The sequence below is a fragment of the Ictidomys tridecemlineatus genome, chromosome 4, assembly GCF_052094955.1.
Source record: "Ictidomys tridecemlineatus isolate mIctTri1 chromosome 4, mIctTri1.hap1, whole genome shotgun sequence".
NCBI classification, from domain to species: domain Eukaryota; kingdom Metazoa; phylum Chordata; class Mammalia; order Rodentia; family Sciuridae; genus Ictidomys; species Ictidomys tridecemlineatus.
Window position 1 is genome coordinate 48,857,453 of NC_135480.1, and position 13,961 is coordinate 48,871,413.

General features: G+C 32.1%; 1 protein-coding gene across 12 annotated transcripts in view; it reads left to right on the top strand.

The window, feature by feature from the left end:
- The window catches only part of Btbd10 (BTB domain containing 10), a 77,535-nt gene that overhangs the window by 17,088 nt on the left and 46,486 nt on the right, over nucleotides 1-13,961 (top strand). For 3 of the 12 annotated variants that reach the window (XM_040284727.2, XM_078046461.1, XM_005326783.5), the window contains one exon: nucleotides 1,778-1,935. The exons of 2 other annotated variants lie outside the window; for them this stretch is intronic. In XM_040284727.2, the coding sequence (XP_040140661.1) occupies nucleotides 1,835-1,935 (101 nt within the window). In that variant the 5' untranslated portion in view covers nucleotides 1,778-1,834. Of the gene's footprint in view, nucleotides 1-1,777; nucleotides 1,936-6,804; nucleotides 7,210-10,480; nucleotides 10,600-13,961 lie in introns of those variants that run through there. 7 more of the 12 variants (XM_021727343.3, XM_078046463.1, XR_013437745.1 and 4 more) reach the window with 7 other exon arrangements.

The following is a 13,961-nucleotide window of genomic DNA, read 5'->3' on the forward strand; positions in this document are numbered from 1 at the left end:
GACATCTTTATGTTCAAAGTAATTTCATAGTTTTTATGTTCATTTAATAACTGATTTTTGGTGATTCAGTGATCCTTCAGGAAATGGATTTCCTTTTATGGGAGCATTCAAAAAATAAATCATGTAGCATTTGCATAGGGATTTGAACCAGCCATTGTGCAATTCTTCCTTTTCCCCTTTCCCATTATTTTTATTTCATTCATTGAAATATTTATATATTATTGAAATATTAATTTATTATGATTTTCAACTTTTTGGAAAGAAGGTATGAAGTAACCATGAGGAAAATTCATAGAAAAATAGTTTATCTAAAATAAAACCATTTATTTTACTGTTTTTGATATAAAATTCAAAATTTCAATGAGTTGTCTTTGGCATTCTCTGTGAAATTATACTGGAATATCACATAAAATTTAGGAAGGTCTTTTCCTGATTTGGGGACTTCCCTTTGACTTTTATGTATGATTCTCCTTACTTTTCTCCATCAAATTCAACTTAACAAAAGTATAGAAAAAGTAAGTATATAAGAGCAGGCATCAGGACACCTGGGTTCTAGACCAGTTTATATAACTTTGTTCAAATTGTTTATTTGGTCAGAAAAATTTGAACAAAGTTTATCATTTGGTTTCTTTTGGTGTTCACAGTCTCTGAAAGTCAAATCTGATCTACTTTCTTTTGGTACTGGGGATTGAGCAGGAGCACTCAACCACTGAACCACATCCCTAGCCCTATTTTGTATTTTATTTAGAGACAGGGTCTCACTGAGTTGCTTAGAGTTGCTTAGCACCTCGCTTTTGCTGAGGCTAACTTTGAACTTTTGATCCTCCTGCCTCAGCCTCCCAAGCTGCCGGAATTAAAGTCAGGTGCTGCTGCCCCAGGCTGATCTATTTTCAACCAAATACTTCAGTCTGAGCACTTTTCAAGGTCAAGACTATTCTGTATACTAAATTTTTATTGCTTTTTAGTATAAAGAGTAAATAGTAGTATTTACTATTGAATAGTGATATTGTGAACTTTGATAATGTTACTGAAATTCTAAAGATGTTTGCTGTTTTTTATATGGAAATTATAATGTCTACCTTGCAAGGTGAATGTGAAAATTAAATTAGATGTGAATATACTTTAACAATGTATAGTCCAGGTTTTCTATAACACTATTGAGTTTTCTTACAATTTTATATGACTAGGTAGATTTAACAGTCACAAGCCTAACATATGAAAAGATGTTAAGTGTATGAGTTGTATTGATAAAGCACCTTTTTGTGGTAATTGCACTGTAAGTGAACACAAGGATGTTTACATAGATTTATTTTTTGAGCAGAAATTAAATTTCTATTTGGCTTCTTTAACTTGGTTAACATTGTTGTTTGGTCTTACTAGTTGCTTTGTTAAGCATCTTATTTTTTAGTCATTAAGAAATGTGTTCCAAGTGAAATTTATATAAATAAATCATTCTATGGAATTGTTTTTGCCTTTTGGTATTATATTCATGTTTGGAAACATGACTATCTAAATAGGAGTTAAATATATATACTAGATATGAATGGTACACTGTTACATAGGAGTAGCAAATTTAATAGATAAGTCATATGAAAAGTACCTAAAAAGACTCCTGGGGCTTATGGTAATCTGATTTTTGGCACTTTGTATATTTAGTGTTTTATGATCCATTCATCACTTTTAAAATATGTCACAATAATATCAAGTATATAAAATTCTATGGCTATTTTATTCTGAGTGGAATAGATTTAAAGGTCAACACTACTCTCTTATGTAGGTTATGGGTGCTACATGTGTGCTTTCAAAGCAGTAGTGTGAGGAAGCTTGAAGTGGGATGGCAGGACGGCCTCATCCCTATGACAGTAACTCCAGTGATCCAGAGATTTGGGATCGGAAATTGCATAGTAGACCTCGTAAACTTTATAAACATTCAAGGTAGGTAGAAAATATGTATTTCACATATCAAAGCTCTGCTAAAACTGATTATAAAGACTACTACTGCATTTGGTTGTGGCAAGTCCTGTCAGAGTATGGGGGATGGTTTACAAAATATTGTGCATGTTTATATTTCTCCTTAATTAGCTTACAGAGAAACAGTTCTTTCTTTTTAAGTTTTTATATTCATATTTGTTTTAAGATTTATTTCTATCTCTAAATTATGTTAAAATCTTAGTTGACTCCATGATCGAGTATTATAATTGGCTTAATTGGAATCTCTGGCAAAACCAGTTAGTTCTTTGTATTTTAAAATCTATAGGAATTTATTTTGTATTCTAAGTTTATTATATGTTCAGATTACACATGATAATTTATAGATTTATGTCAGTGTTTTCCTCAATACATTTGTAACTGTATGAATTTATATTATGCTGCCATACTGATCCTAATGGGAAAATCGGTCTTTTTTGGAGTGACCATACTGGTTCATTTAAAGTTTGATGCATGAAATGAAATTCATTTCAAAAGTTTCTGCTTATCTATATGTTTTTTTTAAACTATCATTTTGTGCTGTGAGACTAAATGAGGAATACCTCATTTACAATACTTTGTGATCTGAAATTTTAGGATATTAATTGACAGCTTATAAACCTCACATATTACAGGTATGTAAGCATGTTTTCATAGAGGATTTTGCTGGGTGAATATTGCTTAGAGGATATTATTGAATATTTAAATAACTAGAATATAAAATTCTCCTGATGACTGATAACAAATACTAGCTTTCTTGAAAAAAACATGCCATGATATTGAAATCTTTTTTGTAATTTTTAAGAAATACTTTAGGTACTTTTAAACTGTGTATTACAGCTAAGCAACATGAGTGATTGATGCTTTTAAGTCCCCTGACAAGAAGTTCACTGACATTGCAGACTTTTAATGGGATAAGATCGTAAAATGTTAATGTGAAGTTGACTTTATTAACTTATAATTACATGCCAAATGATGTCAATGTTTTTTGTTTTGTTTATAGTTAGTGAGTATACGTGTGTTCTCCAAATGGGGCATTAGTTCTTTTTCTCTGTTTCATGGATAATTACTTAGTCTTTGAGATTAAAGAGGCATTGGATTGTGTGAGGTTATATTTTTATCTACTCTTGTGTGTTTGTTATACAGGTGAATTGTATATTATCCTTCCTAATTCACAATATTTTTCTTCTCATGTATACAGTGCTACATTATATACTGAAGAGGTGATGAGGGTGGAAGTAAGCCATTGTTTGCTTTATAAAAGCTACATGCATACAGTGGGAAAAATGTTTTAAAACTTTCAGTGCTTTTTCCATTGCTGTTTGATTTCAGTAACAAATACAGCTCTTCTTGGTAGTTGTAGCATTGGTAAATTAATTAATCAATTTCTTCCCTCGCTCCCTCTCCCTCCCTCCCGTACAGTGCTAGGGATTGAACCCAGGGCCTTGTATATGCTAGGCAGGTTGTCTACCACTGAGCTACATCCATCCTTTTTCCATCCTTTCGTAAGGTGGGCTGCATTAATATTTAGGGTTGTTTGAATGAAAAACATTAAAGGGAAATTAAACATATCAGTAAATTGATTTTAAAAATTATCTTATGTAAAAACCATGAAGTTCTTTGAGATTACTTTAAACCTAATTTGTAAAAAATCTGCCCCAAAAGAACAGCTTATTTTTAGAGACCTCTTGTCCCTATGCATTTAGAAACATAGGATACTTGGAAGTATTGTTTGACTTTTAAAAAAATTTTACTTTGGGAGTTTATTTAGTTACTAATTTATTTTTATGGTGCTGGGGAACAAGCCCAGGGCCTCCTGCATACAATACACTCTTACCACTGAGCTACATCCCCAGTCCCCAGAATATTTACTTACTTACTTGTGTATTTATTTATTCCTTCCCTCTCTCTCCCTCCTTCTATACCTGTAATAGAAGAATCCTGGGGGCACTCTCCCATTGATCAACTCCTTATCTATCTATCTATCTATCTATCTATCTATCTATCTATCTATCTATGGAGACAGGGTCTTGCTAAAAAGTTGCTGAGGCTGACCTCAAACTTTTGATCCTCCTGCCTCAGCCTTCAGAGTTGCTGGGATTTCAGGTGTGCACTACCTACCTGCTGGGAGTTGATAATAAACTGATTGACTAAGAGGTTTTAAAAAACAAACATTAGCAAATTTTGTTGAGAATCTTCCCTTAGTTTAGGAGAAATTTTAAAGAATATGAGGGTACTGCTTGGAAATGCTTTAATATTCACATACAGAACAATTAGAGTACTCAAACTAATTAAATAGTGGTATTGAGTTGTAAAGTTCAGAGAATGAATCAGTATCAAAAATAAGGCTTGAGGGCTGGGGTTGTGGCTCAGTGGTAGAGGGCTTGCCTAGTGTGAGGCCCTGGGTTCGAATCTCAGCACTACATATAAATAAATGAATAAAATAAAGGTCCATCAACATCTAAAATAAATTTAAAAAAATAAGGCTTGAGAAAATCCTAAGGTGATTAAAGTATTAATTATTAAGGTAGATAGAGGAAATTTCTGCCAGGGACCTTCAGGAGATTACTTTGACCAGATCTGAAAGTAGAGCTCTGGATATTATTATTGTCTCCATTTGGCAGATAAAAACAGTTAGGCTAATATCCTTGACCAAGGCCACTGAACTTATAAATGGCATAGCTGGAATTTATAAAAAAGCTTCTTTCTCAATTTTTAAATAATTTATCATAATCTACTAGGTATAATGAATCCCTGTTACCCATTACCCAGCTTGAAGGTACCAATTTGTGGCCGATTTTGTTTTATTTGTGCATCTACCTACTTTTTTGAATATTATGGATTTTATTTAGGGATGTTTGTAAAAGAAAACCAGACTAAACGTTGGCCTAAGTTGGGGATTTTAGTTTTTTGTACCTAAGAAATCTAGAGGTAGGTGATGGCTGAGTATTTTTAATTGCTTTAGGATATATCAGGATTAAAAATCTCTGCTTTGATTGGCTTTTCTCTTATAGTCACAAGGTGGATATTATAGCTCTAGCCATCATGTCTACCTTCTAGACAAGAAAAAAGGGAAAAGGAGCAGTTGGAAAGGGATTCATTTATATCAGGAAATTAAATTTCTTGAGATTTTCTAGCAGTTATCTACTTAATCATTTCCTAGAGCTATGTCCTGTGGTCATTTCTGGATCAGGGAGACTGAGAATGTTAGTTTTTAAGCTGGACTTATTGCTATCTCAAACAATTGGGGATTTAAATTTACAAATAAGTGAGCATAGTTTTCTTTATTGTCTCAATATTGTAGATAATCTAAAAGTCATCTTGTTTAAATATGTATTTCATTTATATGTATTTCTGAATAGCCTTATTTTTTCAGTGTCTTAGTTTTGAATTTTTCCCCTCTTTCCTTGCTGGGTGTGATAAAAATAAACTTTCTGATTTACAAAATAATAGTAATGGTTGCAGTCTTTTCTGTTCTGACTGTTGCCGTCTGAGGTTTGTAGGTATTGACTTTATAATTTCCATCTAATACAATTTTAAGGTACTTTATTTTCTGAACTTCCTTTTGACCATAGATTTGTGTATGTGTGTGTGTTTAGGATTGAACCCAGGAATGCTTAACCACTAAGCTACATTCTTATCCTTTTTTATTTTGAGACAGCTAAGTTGCTTAGGGCCTTGCTGAGTTGCTGAGGCTGACTTTGAACTTGCCATCCTCCTGTCTCAGCATCCTGAGCTGCTAGGATTACAGGTGTGCACTACTGCACCCAACTTGAATATAGATTTGTCTAGCACTCTGATATAAAAGATAGAGAAAGCTGTTCTGGACATAGATAGACTTCAGGTGCTGGGGTCTCTCTTCAGGTGGTATAGAAGTATATTACTTAAAAATCAGTGAACTTTGTTTCTGTGTGAGTAGTTGTATAGTTAATATCTACATAGAAGGGTTTGGTAATAGCTAAAGATGTTAAAAAGTCATTTTTGTTGAGGTATATTTGGTCTAATTATGACATTTTTCCCTTTTATTTATGAGTTAGAGGAATCTTTGTGTTGGAGGAGTGGTGAGTAGGGGGTGGGATCCTGGGGATTGAACCCAGGGTCTTGGGTATGGTAGGCAAGTTTCTACCATTGAGCTACATCCCCAGCCCTTTTTATTTTATTTTGAGGCAAAGTGTTGTTAAGTTGCTAGATTGGCCTCCAAGTTGTGATTCTCCTTCCTCAGCCTTCAAAGTAGCTGGGATTACAGGCGTGTGCACCTGAATTAGAGGAGGTTTTGCTATTTTAAAAAAGAAAATGAGTACCTCTTCTGTATAATGTGTATAGCAAGAATATATGCTGAAGGCTTTTGAATATTTGAGTTGGGCAGAATGACTATATAAAACTCTGATCTGCAGTCTGCTCAGGTTGCTAAAGATAAATGCATCGTACATTCAATATCAGACTTTGCTGCAAGGTTTCATTCCCCAGAAGTACGCATGCTCATTTCTTCTGAGCTTTCCATTTTCCCTTTTAAATCACTTCAGCAGCAGTCTAAAAGGGAAAAGTTTGGTTGCTTAAAAGAATAGTTCTTGAGTGAATTCTTAAAGTGCAGACGATATTTTCCCTTTGATTTTAAAGAAAAGCATTATTGACCAGAATGTATACACAAATATTGAAAGGAAAAAGGAAAGTTATCTGCATCCTAGTTTTCTAAAACCTGGCAAGCTGTCAGAGCTAGAATTAGCTTTACAGATGGCATTGGCAACATATCTACATATCTCTAAGCCCTCATCCCCTGCGTTTTCTTCACCTGTCTATCAGTTACAATATCCAATCACTGTTCAGAGATGGAGAAATGGGATGATCACAGCTCACACGATGCTGTTTGGTTAGAAACGTCAGTGCTGCACAACCCACGGCTGAGTCAGTGTCTGTGAGAAAATGAACTGAATTAATATAGAGAGGGGGTTGAATCTCTGAACATTTAAAGCCTATATATCTGCAACAGCATTATTACACAGTAGAGGGAGGAAAGCTAAAGGAAGTCTGTGGAGAGGTGAGGTGGGGGAAATTTTCTGAATGTTCAGAAGAATCTTGAAGATGATGGAAATATCAGATGTGCTAAAGTTTCCTAGTAATGCCCAAGGATGCTGACCTGTCTTTCAGTGCTGCATTGTTTGAAAGAGCAGAGTCCCTTTATACTCTGATTTCAACATTTTTTTCTTGTTTTTGTGTGTCTACCTTGGCATATGCTAAAGGAAGGTGTGTATGTATTTATTACATGATATCTTTGTTTTATAATTATATACGAATATGAGGGAAAGATTGAGAGGGATATGTTGGCCTTTGTTTGATTGTGATCATTTACATTTCTAGATGAAAATGATCATATATCTTTCAGTTTAATGGCAAGTTATTTAAAATAAATGAAGTATATTTTTGTTGTTTTCATGACTTTGATGTTTTTTACTTAATGTAACTTGGGAATGCATTCCATTTGATACTGTATTTTATGAATATAGAAACTTAATTAAGGAAAGATTAATTTTGAGATATTTTTGATATATTTGAAAATAAAATTCAAGATAGAAATGAAATAATTGAAATAATTTTCTAAAGATGGAATTGGATATATTTTTATATTGGATGAATTAAGAATTAGTTTAATTACTTATAAGTAGTGGTATTTTACAGGACTAAATGTATTTGGAAGATAAAGCCTAATGTTTAAAATGACTTACTTTCTAGTTTTATAGAACATGCACTCTGAATAGAAAAATCTACAGCTGCCACTGAAACAGAGAATAAACCAGATAAGTTTTTGGGTTAGTGAAAATTGATTTTCAACCAGATAAAATTTATAAATAAAGATAATTGTTCTTATGTGAGGTTTTAAATCTAGGCAGGTGGCATTGTTTACCTAAATGTTAGCACAATTTAAAGCATTTTAACTATGTTTTATTCCTTCTGCCATCATTACCACCATCCTACTGATCATTTATTTTCTAAGGAATTTTGGGATATTCAATATTTTAAAATTACTTTATTGTGTGTGTGTGTGTGTGTGTGTGTGTGTGTGTATAGTTCTTTGCATCCTTTCCATGAAATAACAGTGAAGTTCTTGTGATTTCCCCCGTTTAATATCTAAAACTTTGGTCATCTTGCTGGTTGTCAAGGCTTATTTATGTATATAGTTGAATTAATCACATTATACATATATAAATTTGTGGTTTTGGGTCCAGAGATGTTTTTCTAAGCTTGATATAGTAATAGAGTTATAAGAGCAGAATCTCAAGCTAGACCTTTTTATGTTAACTTTTTAGAACACTTTCCTGTGGTTCTGCTGATTCTTTTAAGATAATAATGCCTGTCATTGGAAAAGTAGTACATTTTCATTTCATAAATTTGGCAAACACTGGAAGGCCTATAAAAGAAAATAAAAATATCCTATCAAAATAATACTTTTAGGTATTTTGGTATTTATAGCCTATTTTTTCCCTGGATATACATTTAATGTATAAAAATCACACATGTATACTTAAAAATGATTTCTAGATATTACTGTATGAACTATTATATAACCTCTCCTTTTAGAAAAAGGAAATTCTGAACATACCCTGGATCATGAAATTATCTTCTACATTATAATTGAATTACATTGTTTTATGTATGCATGCCTTGCAATTTATTTCACCAGTCTGAGTTTTGATACTTCATCAGAGAAACAGCATGATTCCATAGCATAAATTTCTTAAGAAAGGAAGACTATCTAAGGGAGTTAGGTAAAAATATAATTTTGATATTCTTCTGACAATAAAAGATCCTTAGCATGATTTCAAAAGTGAGCTCTTTAAAGATCTGCACACTACTTTTAAATATCGATCTACAAGGTCTTTGTCCCAACCACTGAATGTTGGTATTGTAATGTGAACGAAACTATAAGCAGTAATATATGTTGAGTATCTCTTATCCAAAATGCTTGGGAAATATTTCAGATTTCCATTTTTTTAAAAAAAATTTGGAATACTTGCATATCAACAGGGAAGTATGTTAAGGAGGAGACCTAAGTCTAAACAAGAAAGTCGTGTGTTTCATATATACTTTATATATATAACCTGAAGGTGATTTTATGTAGTAATTTTGATGCACTTGTGTTTTGACTGTGACTTATCACATAAGGTCAGGCTTGGAATTTCTCACTTGAAGTGCCCAAGAGGATTTTCGAGCATTTTGAATTATGGATGCTTAACCTGTAATGAATGGACACACGTGTTTACCAAGAAAACTGTGTTAACAAAATCAGGTGATGGGTTAAACTTGACCCACGAGCCATAGTTTGCCAACCTGTCTTAACACATTAAAAATGCTTATAATAGCATGCATGAATCAGTTGCTTCAAAAATATATTTAGTATAAAACCTTTAGTTTAAAATACTAAGGTCATGATATTTGTTAGAGTAATAAAATCAGGTTATTTTCACTTAAAAATAAAAATTTAGAATTGAAAATAGTGCTTCTTTATTAAGGACAAACTAATTCAAATGAATAGGAACATCTGATCAGAAATTTACAAGGAGGCTCACTTCATTTTTAAGAAAAAATGTTTTTAAAAGTGCGATTGAAAGTTTTAAGAACCTTGTCAATCTTCATATCTATATTCCTACACAAGGACACACATAAAGTAGTATTTGACAAAAGAAAGTGCTAACTTACTATATATACTGTGAAACTTCAGCTATATTTAAAAACATGAATAATGATATAATAGGTTATGATGTTAATTGGTGGGAGTATTTAAAGTTAAAGAAAATAATTCCTTTAACCAGGAGTTGGGCCTATCATGTATGGTCTTATTAGGTGCATATTGCAAAAAAGGGGTCATCTGTAAATGTATACCATTCACATTGTAGATATTGTAGTGTTATGTATTTGTCAACAATTTTCTGATAGGAGTGCTGCTTATATCAGTTAATTCTGGAAATTTTTCTTTGATAATTTATTCCCATTCATTTTCTATATTCTCTTTAGAGCATATGTATTAGTTGCATGTTGACCTGTTTTAATTAGTTGTATAATTTTCTTATTCTTTCACTTTCACCCATTTCTTTTTCTCTTTCTTTTTTTTTTTTTTTTATACTTTTGAGTATTTTTTTTTCAACCTTCTTAGTTTAGTAATCTTTACTGGGGCCTCACATGTACAAGGCCCTCGGTTCAATCCCCAGCTCCACCAGAAAAAAAAAAATTGAAATTACTGTGTTTGAAATTCTTTCTTTATTTTGTTGGTTGTAGATGGACACAATATCTTTAATTTATTTGTTTATTTTTATGTGGTGCTGAGAATCAAACCTAGTGCCTACATACATGTGAGGCAAGCACTCTACCACTGAGCTACAACCCCAGCCCCAGTTTGGAATTTCTAAGAATTCTTTCTTTAAATTTTTAAAAATAGCAGTCAGTCTTTGTTTTACGTATATAGTATCTTATATTACTGAATTTATTGGTTATAGCTTTGCTTTTTTTATTGTCTCCGCAGTGCCTGCTACCTTTTTTGTTCTAAGTGTCAAACTTTTTCATTGTGAGATAATTTTAGACTTATAAAGTCACAAAATTATGCAGTGAGTTCCTATCTACTCTACCCAGATTCTCCCAAAGGTAACATCTTAAATACTTAATTTAACTAATGAAGTACATTATCAAAAACTAGAAAATTGACATTTTATTAAGTGTTGACCTTTTTTTGGATTTTATCAGTTTTTATATGCACTCTTTTTTAATTCTGATACATAGTTAGTTCTATGGCATTTTATCATAAGTTCCATTCTCAGAGTTGCACATATCAATTTTTAAAAATTAATGACTAGTGTTCTATACCACACTTCAGTAATTCATTTAGAGAGTAGCATGGTTTAGGTTATAAACTTTGCAGTAGAGTTGGATTTTTAATAAAACAAAGCCTTTAAGTTTCTCTTCAATCTTTAGGAACAGGTTTACTATTGAAAACTTGCCACAATTAGAATTTTTAAACAAATTAAGTTCTAAATTTATATGTAGAAATCCATACAAGATTAGTAGGAAAATTTAATGTAAATAGATATTTGTTCCTAACAGTGACCATGTTACTAAGATTTAAACATTTTTAGAGACTGCTGCCTGTTCATTTACCATATGCTTCGAAGCATGATTTTGAAATGAAGTGAAAAGTTGGCATTATATATAAAAATCAAAAACATCCATAAAGTTGTAAAATTTTATAATGGAGGTTTTTAGTAATTGGGTTTATGTTTAAGGTGGATTTATTTACATAACTAGAGACGACAGACATAAAATTCCTTAGTTGATGAAAATTGTCCTCTCAGAGGATTCTTGATTAAGAGTGCTGATTTGAATTTTTATCATAACCTTATTTGGTAATATTTGTTAGTCTGTAAGTATGCTTTTAAATGGTGTTCAATGTTGATGTTAATTGTCTTTAATATGACTGTTGAAATATATGCTTCTGGTTTCTTGGGACCATGAACCATTAGAATGGTATGCCAGAGTCTATGCAGATTGATAAGTAGAATTTAGGGAACTCTGGTGAGAAAAGCATAAGAGGAAAAGACTGTTAGGAAAGAAAGTCTTTTTATTATTTAAGTGTAAGTTGCAGCATCCTGATAGGGTATTGTCAAGCAGGTTATATTTTGGCTAAAAAGCCAGTTTTTGTATATAACTCTATTTTTGATATTTGTAATACACCCATGAAATCTCACCTCAGTCAGGATAACAAACATATACATCACATCAAAAGTTTCCTTGGGGCCTTTGTAACTCCTACCTTCCAGTTCCCATACTTCATGCCATGCAACCACCAGTCTGTTTTCCAACACTGTACACTAGTCTTTATTTCCTAGAATTTTATGTAATTTTTGTCTTCTTTCACTCATAATTATTTTGAGGTTGATTCATGTTGTAATTTGAGTCAATGTTGAGTCTCATTCTCTTTTCATTGTTAAAGTTTCATTCCATTGTGTGGATATACCACAAATGGTTTAGCCTTTCATCTGCTCATAGATATTTAGTTAAGTAGTTTCTATTTTTAAGCTGTTACAAATAATGCTACTAACAATGTTTATATCTATATATTTTTTAACATTTTTTTCTGTTTTTTTCCCCCTCCAGATATGTAATGTTTTTTCTCTTGCTCTTTTTTTTAAAAATATGTTTAGTTGTCAATGAACCTTTATTTTATTTATTTATATGTGGTACTGAGAATCGCTGTACCACTGAACCCAACCCCAGGCCCTCTGGCTCTTTTTTTTTTTTTTTTTAATTTGTTGTTTTTAGGTGTACATAATAGTAGAGTAGTGTCTGTAAGTACTTTTTAGGGACGTGTGTTTTCTTTTCTTTTTGATAAATGTAGAACTGAGTGGCTGGATTAGATGGCTAGCATATGATTTACTTCAAAAGAAACAAGCTGTTTTTTAAAATGATATCCAAAGTGGTTATACCAATATATAGTCCCTCTAATATATAGTCCATCTACAAGTGTATATGAGTTCCATTTCATACATATTCCTCAGTAGTACTTGATATAGTAATTTTTATTTAGCCATTCTGATAACTGTATAATTGTGTAACATTGTGGTTTTAGTTTTCATTTTTTTAATGATTAATGGTTCAGCAGCATTTCTTGTACTTTTTTATCTCAAACTTTTTGTCCATTATTTTGAGTTTTTTTTTATTTTACTGTTTTGTTTTTTAGTTGTAGTTGGACACAATACCTTTGTTTTATTTTTATGCTGAGGATCAAACCCAGTGCCCTGCACATCCTAGGTGAGCACTCTATGGCTTGAGTTACAACCCCGGCCCCTTGAGGTGTTTTTTTTTTTTTTTTGGAGAGCTCTTTACATAGCCTGACATGATGTGCAAATATTCTCTATATAGTTTTATTAATCTCTCCACAGCATTTTTTGAAAAGATGAAGTTTTTAATTTTGAAGAAGTTCAATTTTCAGTTTATCTCTTTATGAATTGTGCTTTTTATTTCTAGAAGTTTTATAGTTTTAGGTCTCTGATCTATTTTGAGTTAACTTTTGTGTGTGATATGAACTATTGACCAGAGAGATCTGTTTTGTTTTTTACCTTGAAGTGCTGGAAGTGAAACATCCATTGTATATCTGCTTGTTCCAGCACATTTGATGAAAAATTCTTCCCTGAATTGCTTTTGAATCCTTTTTGAAAATCAGTTGTCCACATACATGTACATGGTACCTTCCTGGTGTCTTTATTCTGGTCTATTCTACTTGTGTGTCGTGGTATCAAGAACACATTGTGTTCATTACTACAATTTTAAAATAAGTCTTGAAATCAATTTATATGAATTTTTGGCTTTTCTGTTTTACAGTGACTTAGGCTATTCTAGGAACTTTGCATTTCTGTGCGTGTATGTCTGTATGTGTTTGTGTGTCCTTGCATATGCTAAGCACACACTTTACTGCTGACCTTTACCTCATCCCCCTTCTTATAAATTTTAGAATTATTTTACCACTTTTGATAAAGTAATCCACTTGGTTTTTTAATGGAATTATGTTGTATCTATGTTTAACTTCTTTAATACATACAGTGCTATTAAACTTATCTATGTCTTAAGTGAGCTTTGGTAAGTTTGAATTTATCCCTTCTAAGTTGTTGAATTTATTGGCATAAAGTTGCTTATAATATTCTCATTATTCTTTTAATATCTGTTCTGTAGACTTTGTAAAATATGGACTCTATCATCTGATATTAGCAATTTATATCTTCTCAGTATTTTCCCTAGAGGTCTGGCTAGACGTTTATCAGTTTTATTGATTTTTTTTTTTAAAGTGCCAGCTTTTGTTGCCTTTTTTAAAAAATGTGGTGCTGGGGATTGAACCCAGGGCCTTGGTGCATGCAAGGCAAGCACTCTACCAACTGAGCTGTATCCCCAGCCCTCCATTGGTTTTTTTTTTTTTTAATATTTATTTTTTAGTTTTCAGTGGACACAACATCTTTATT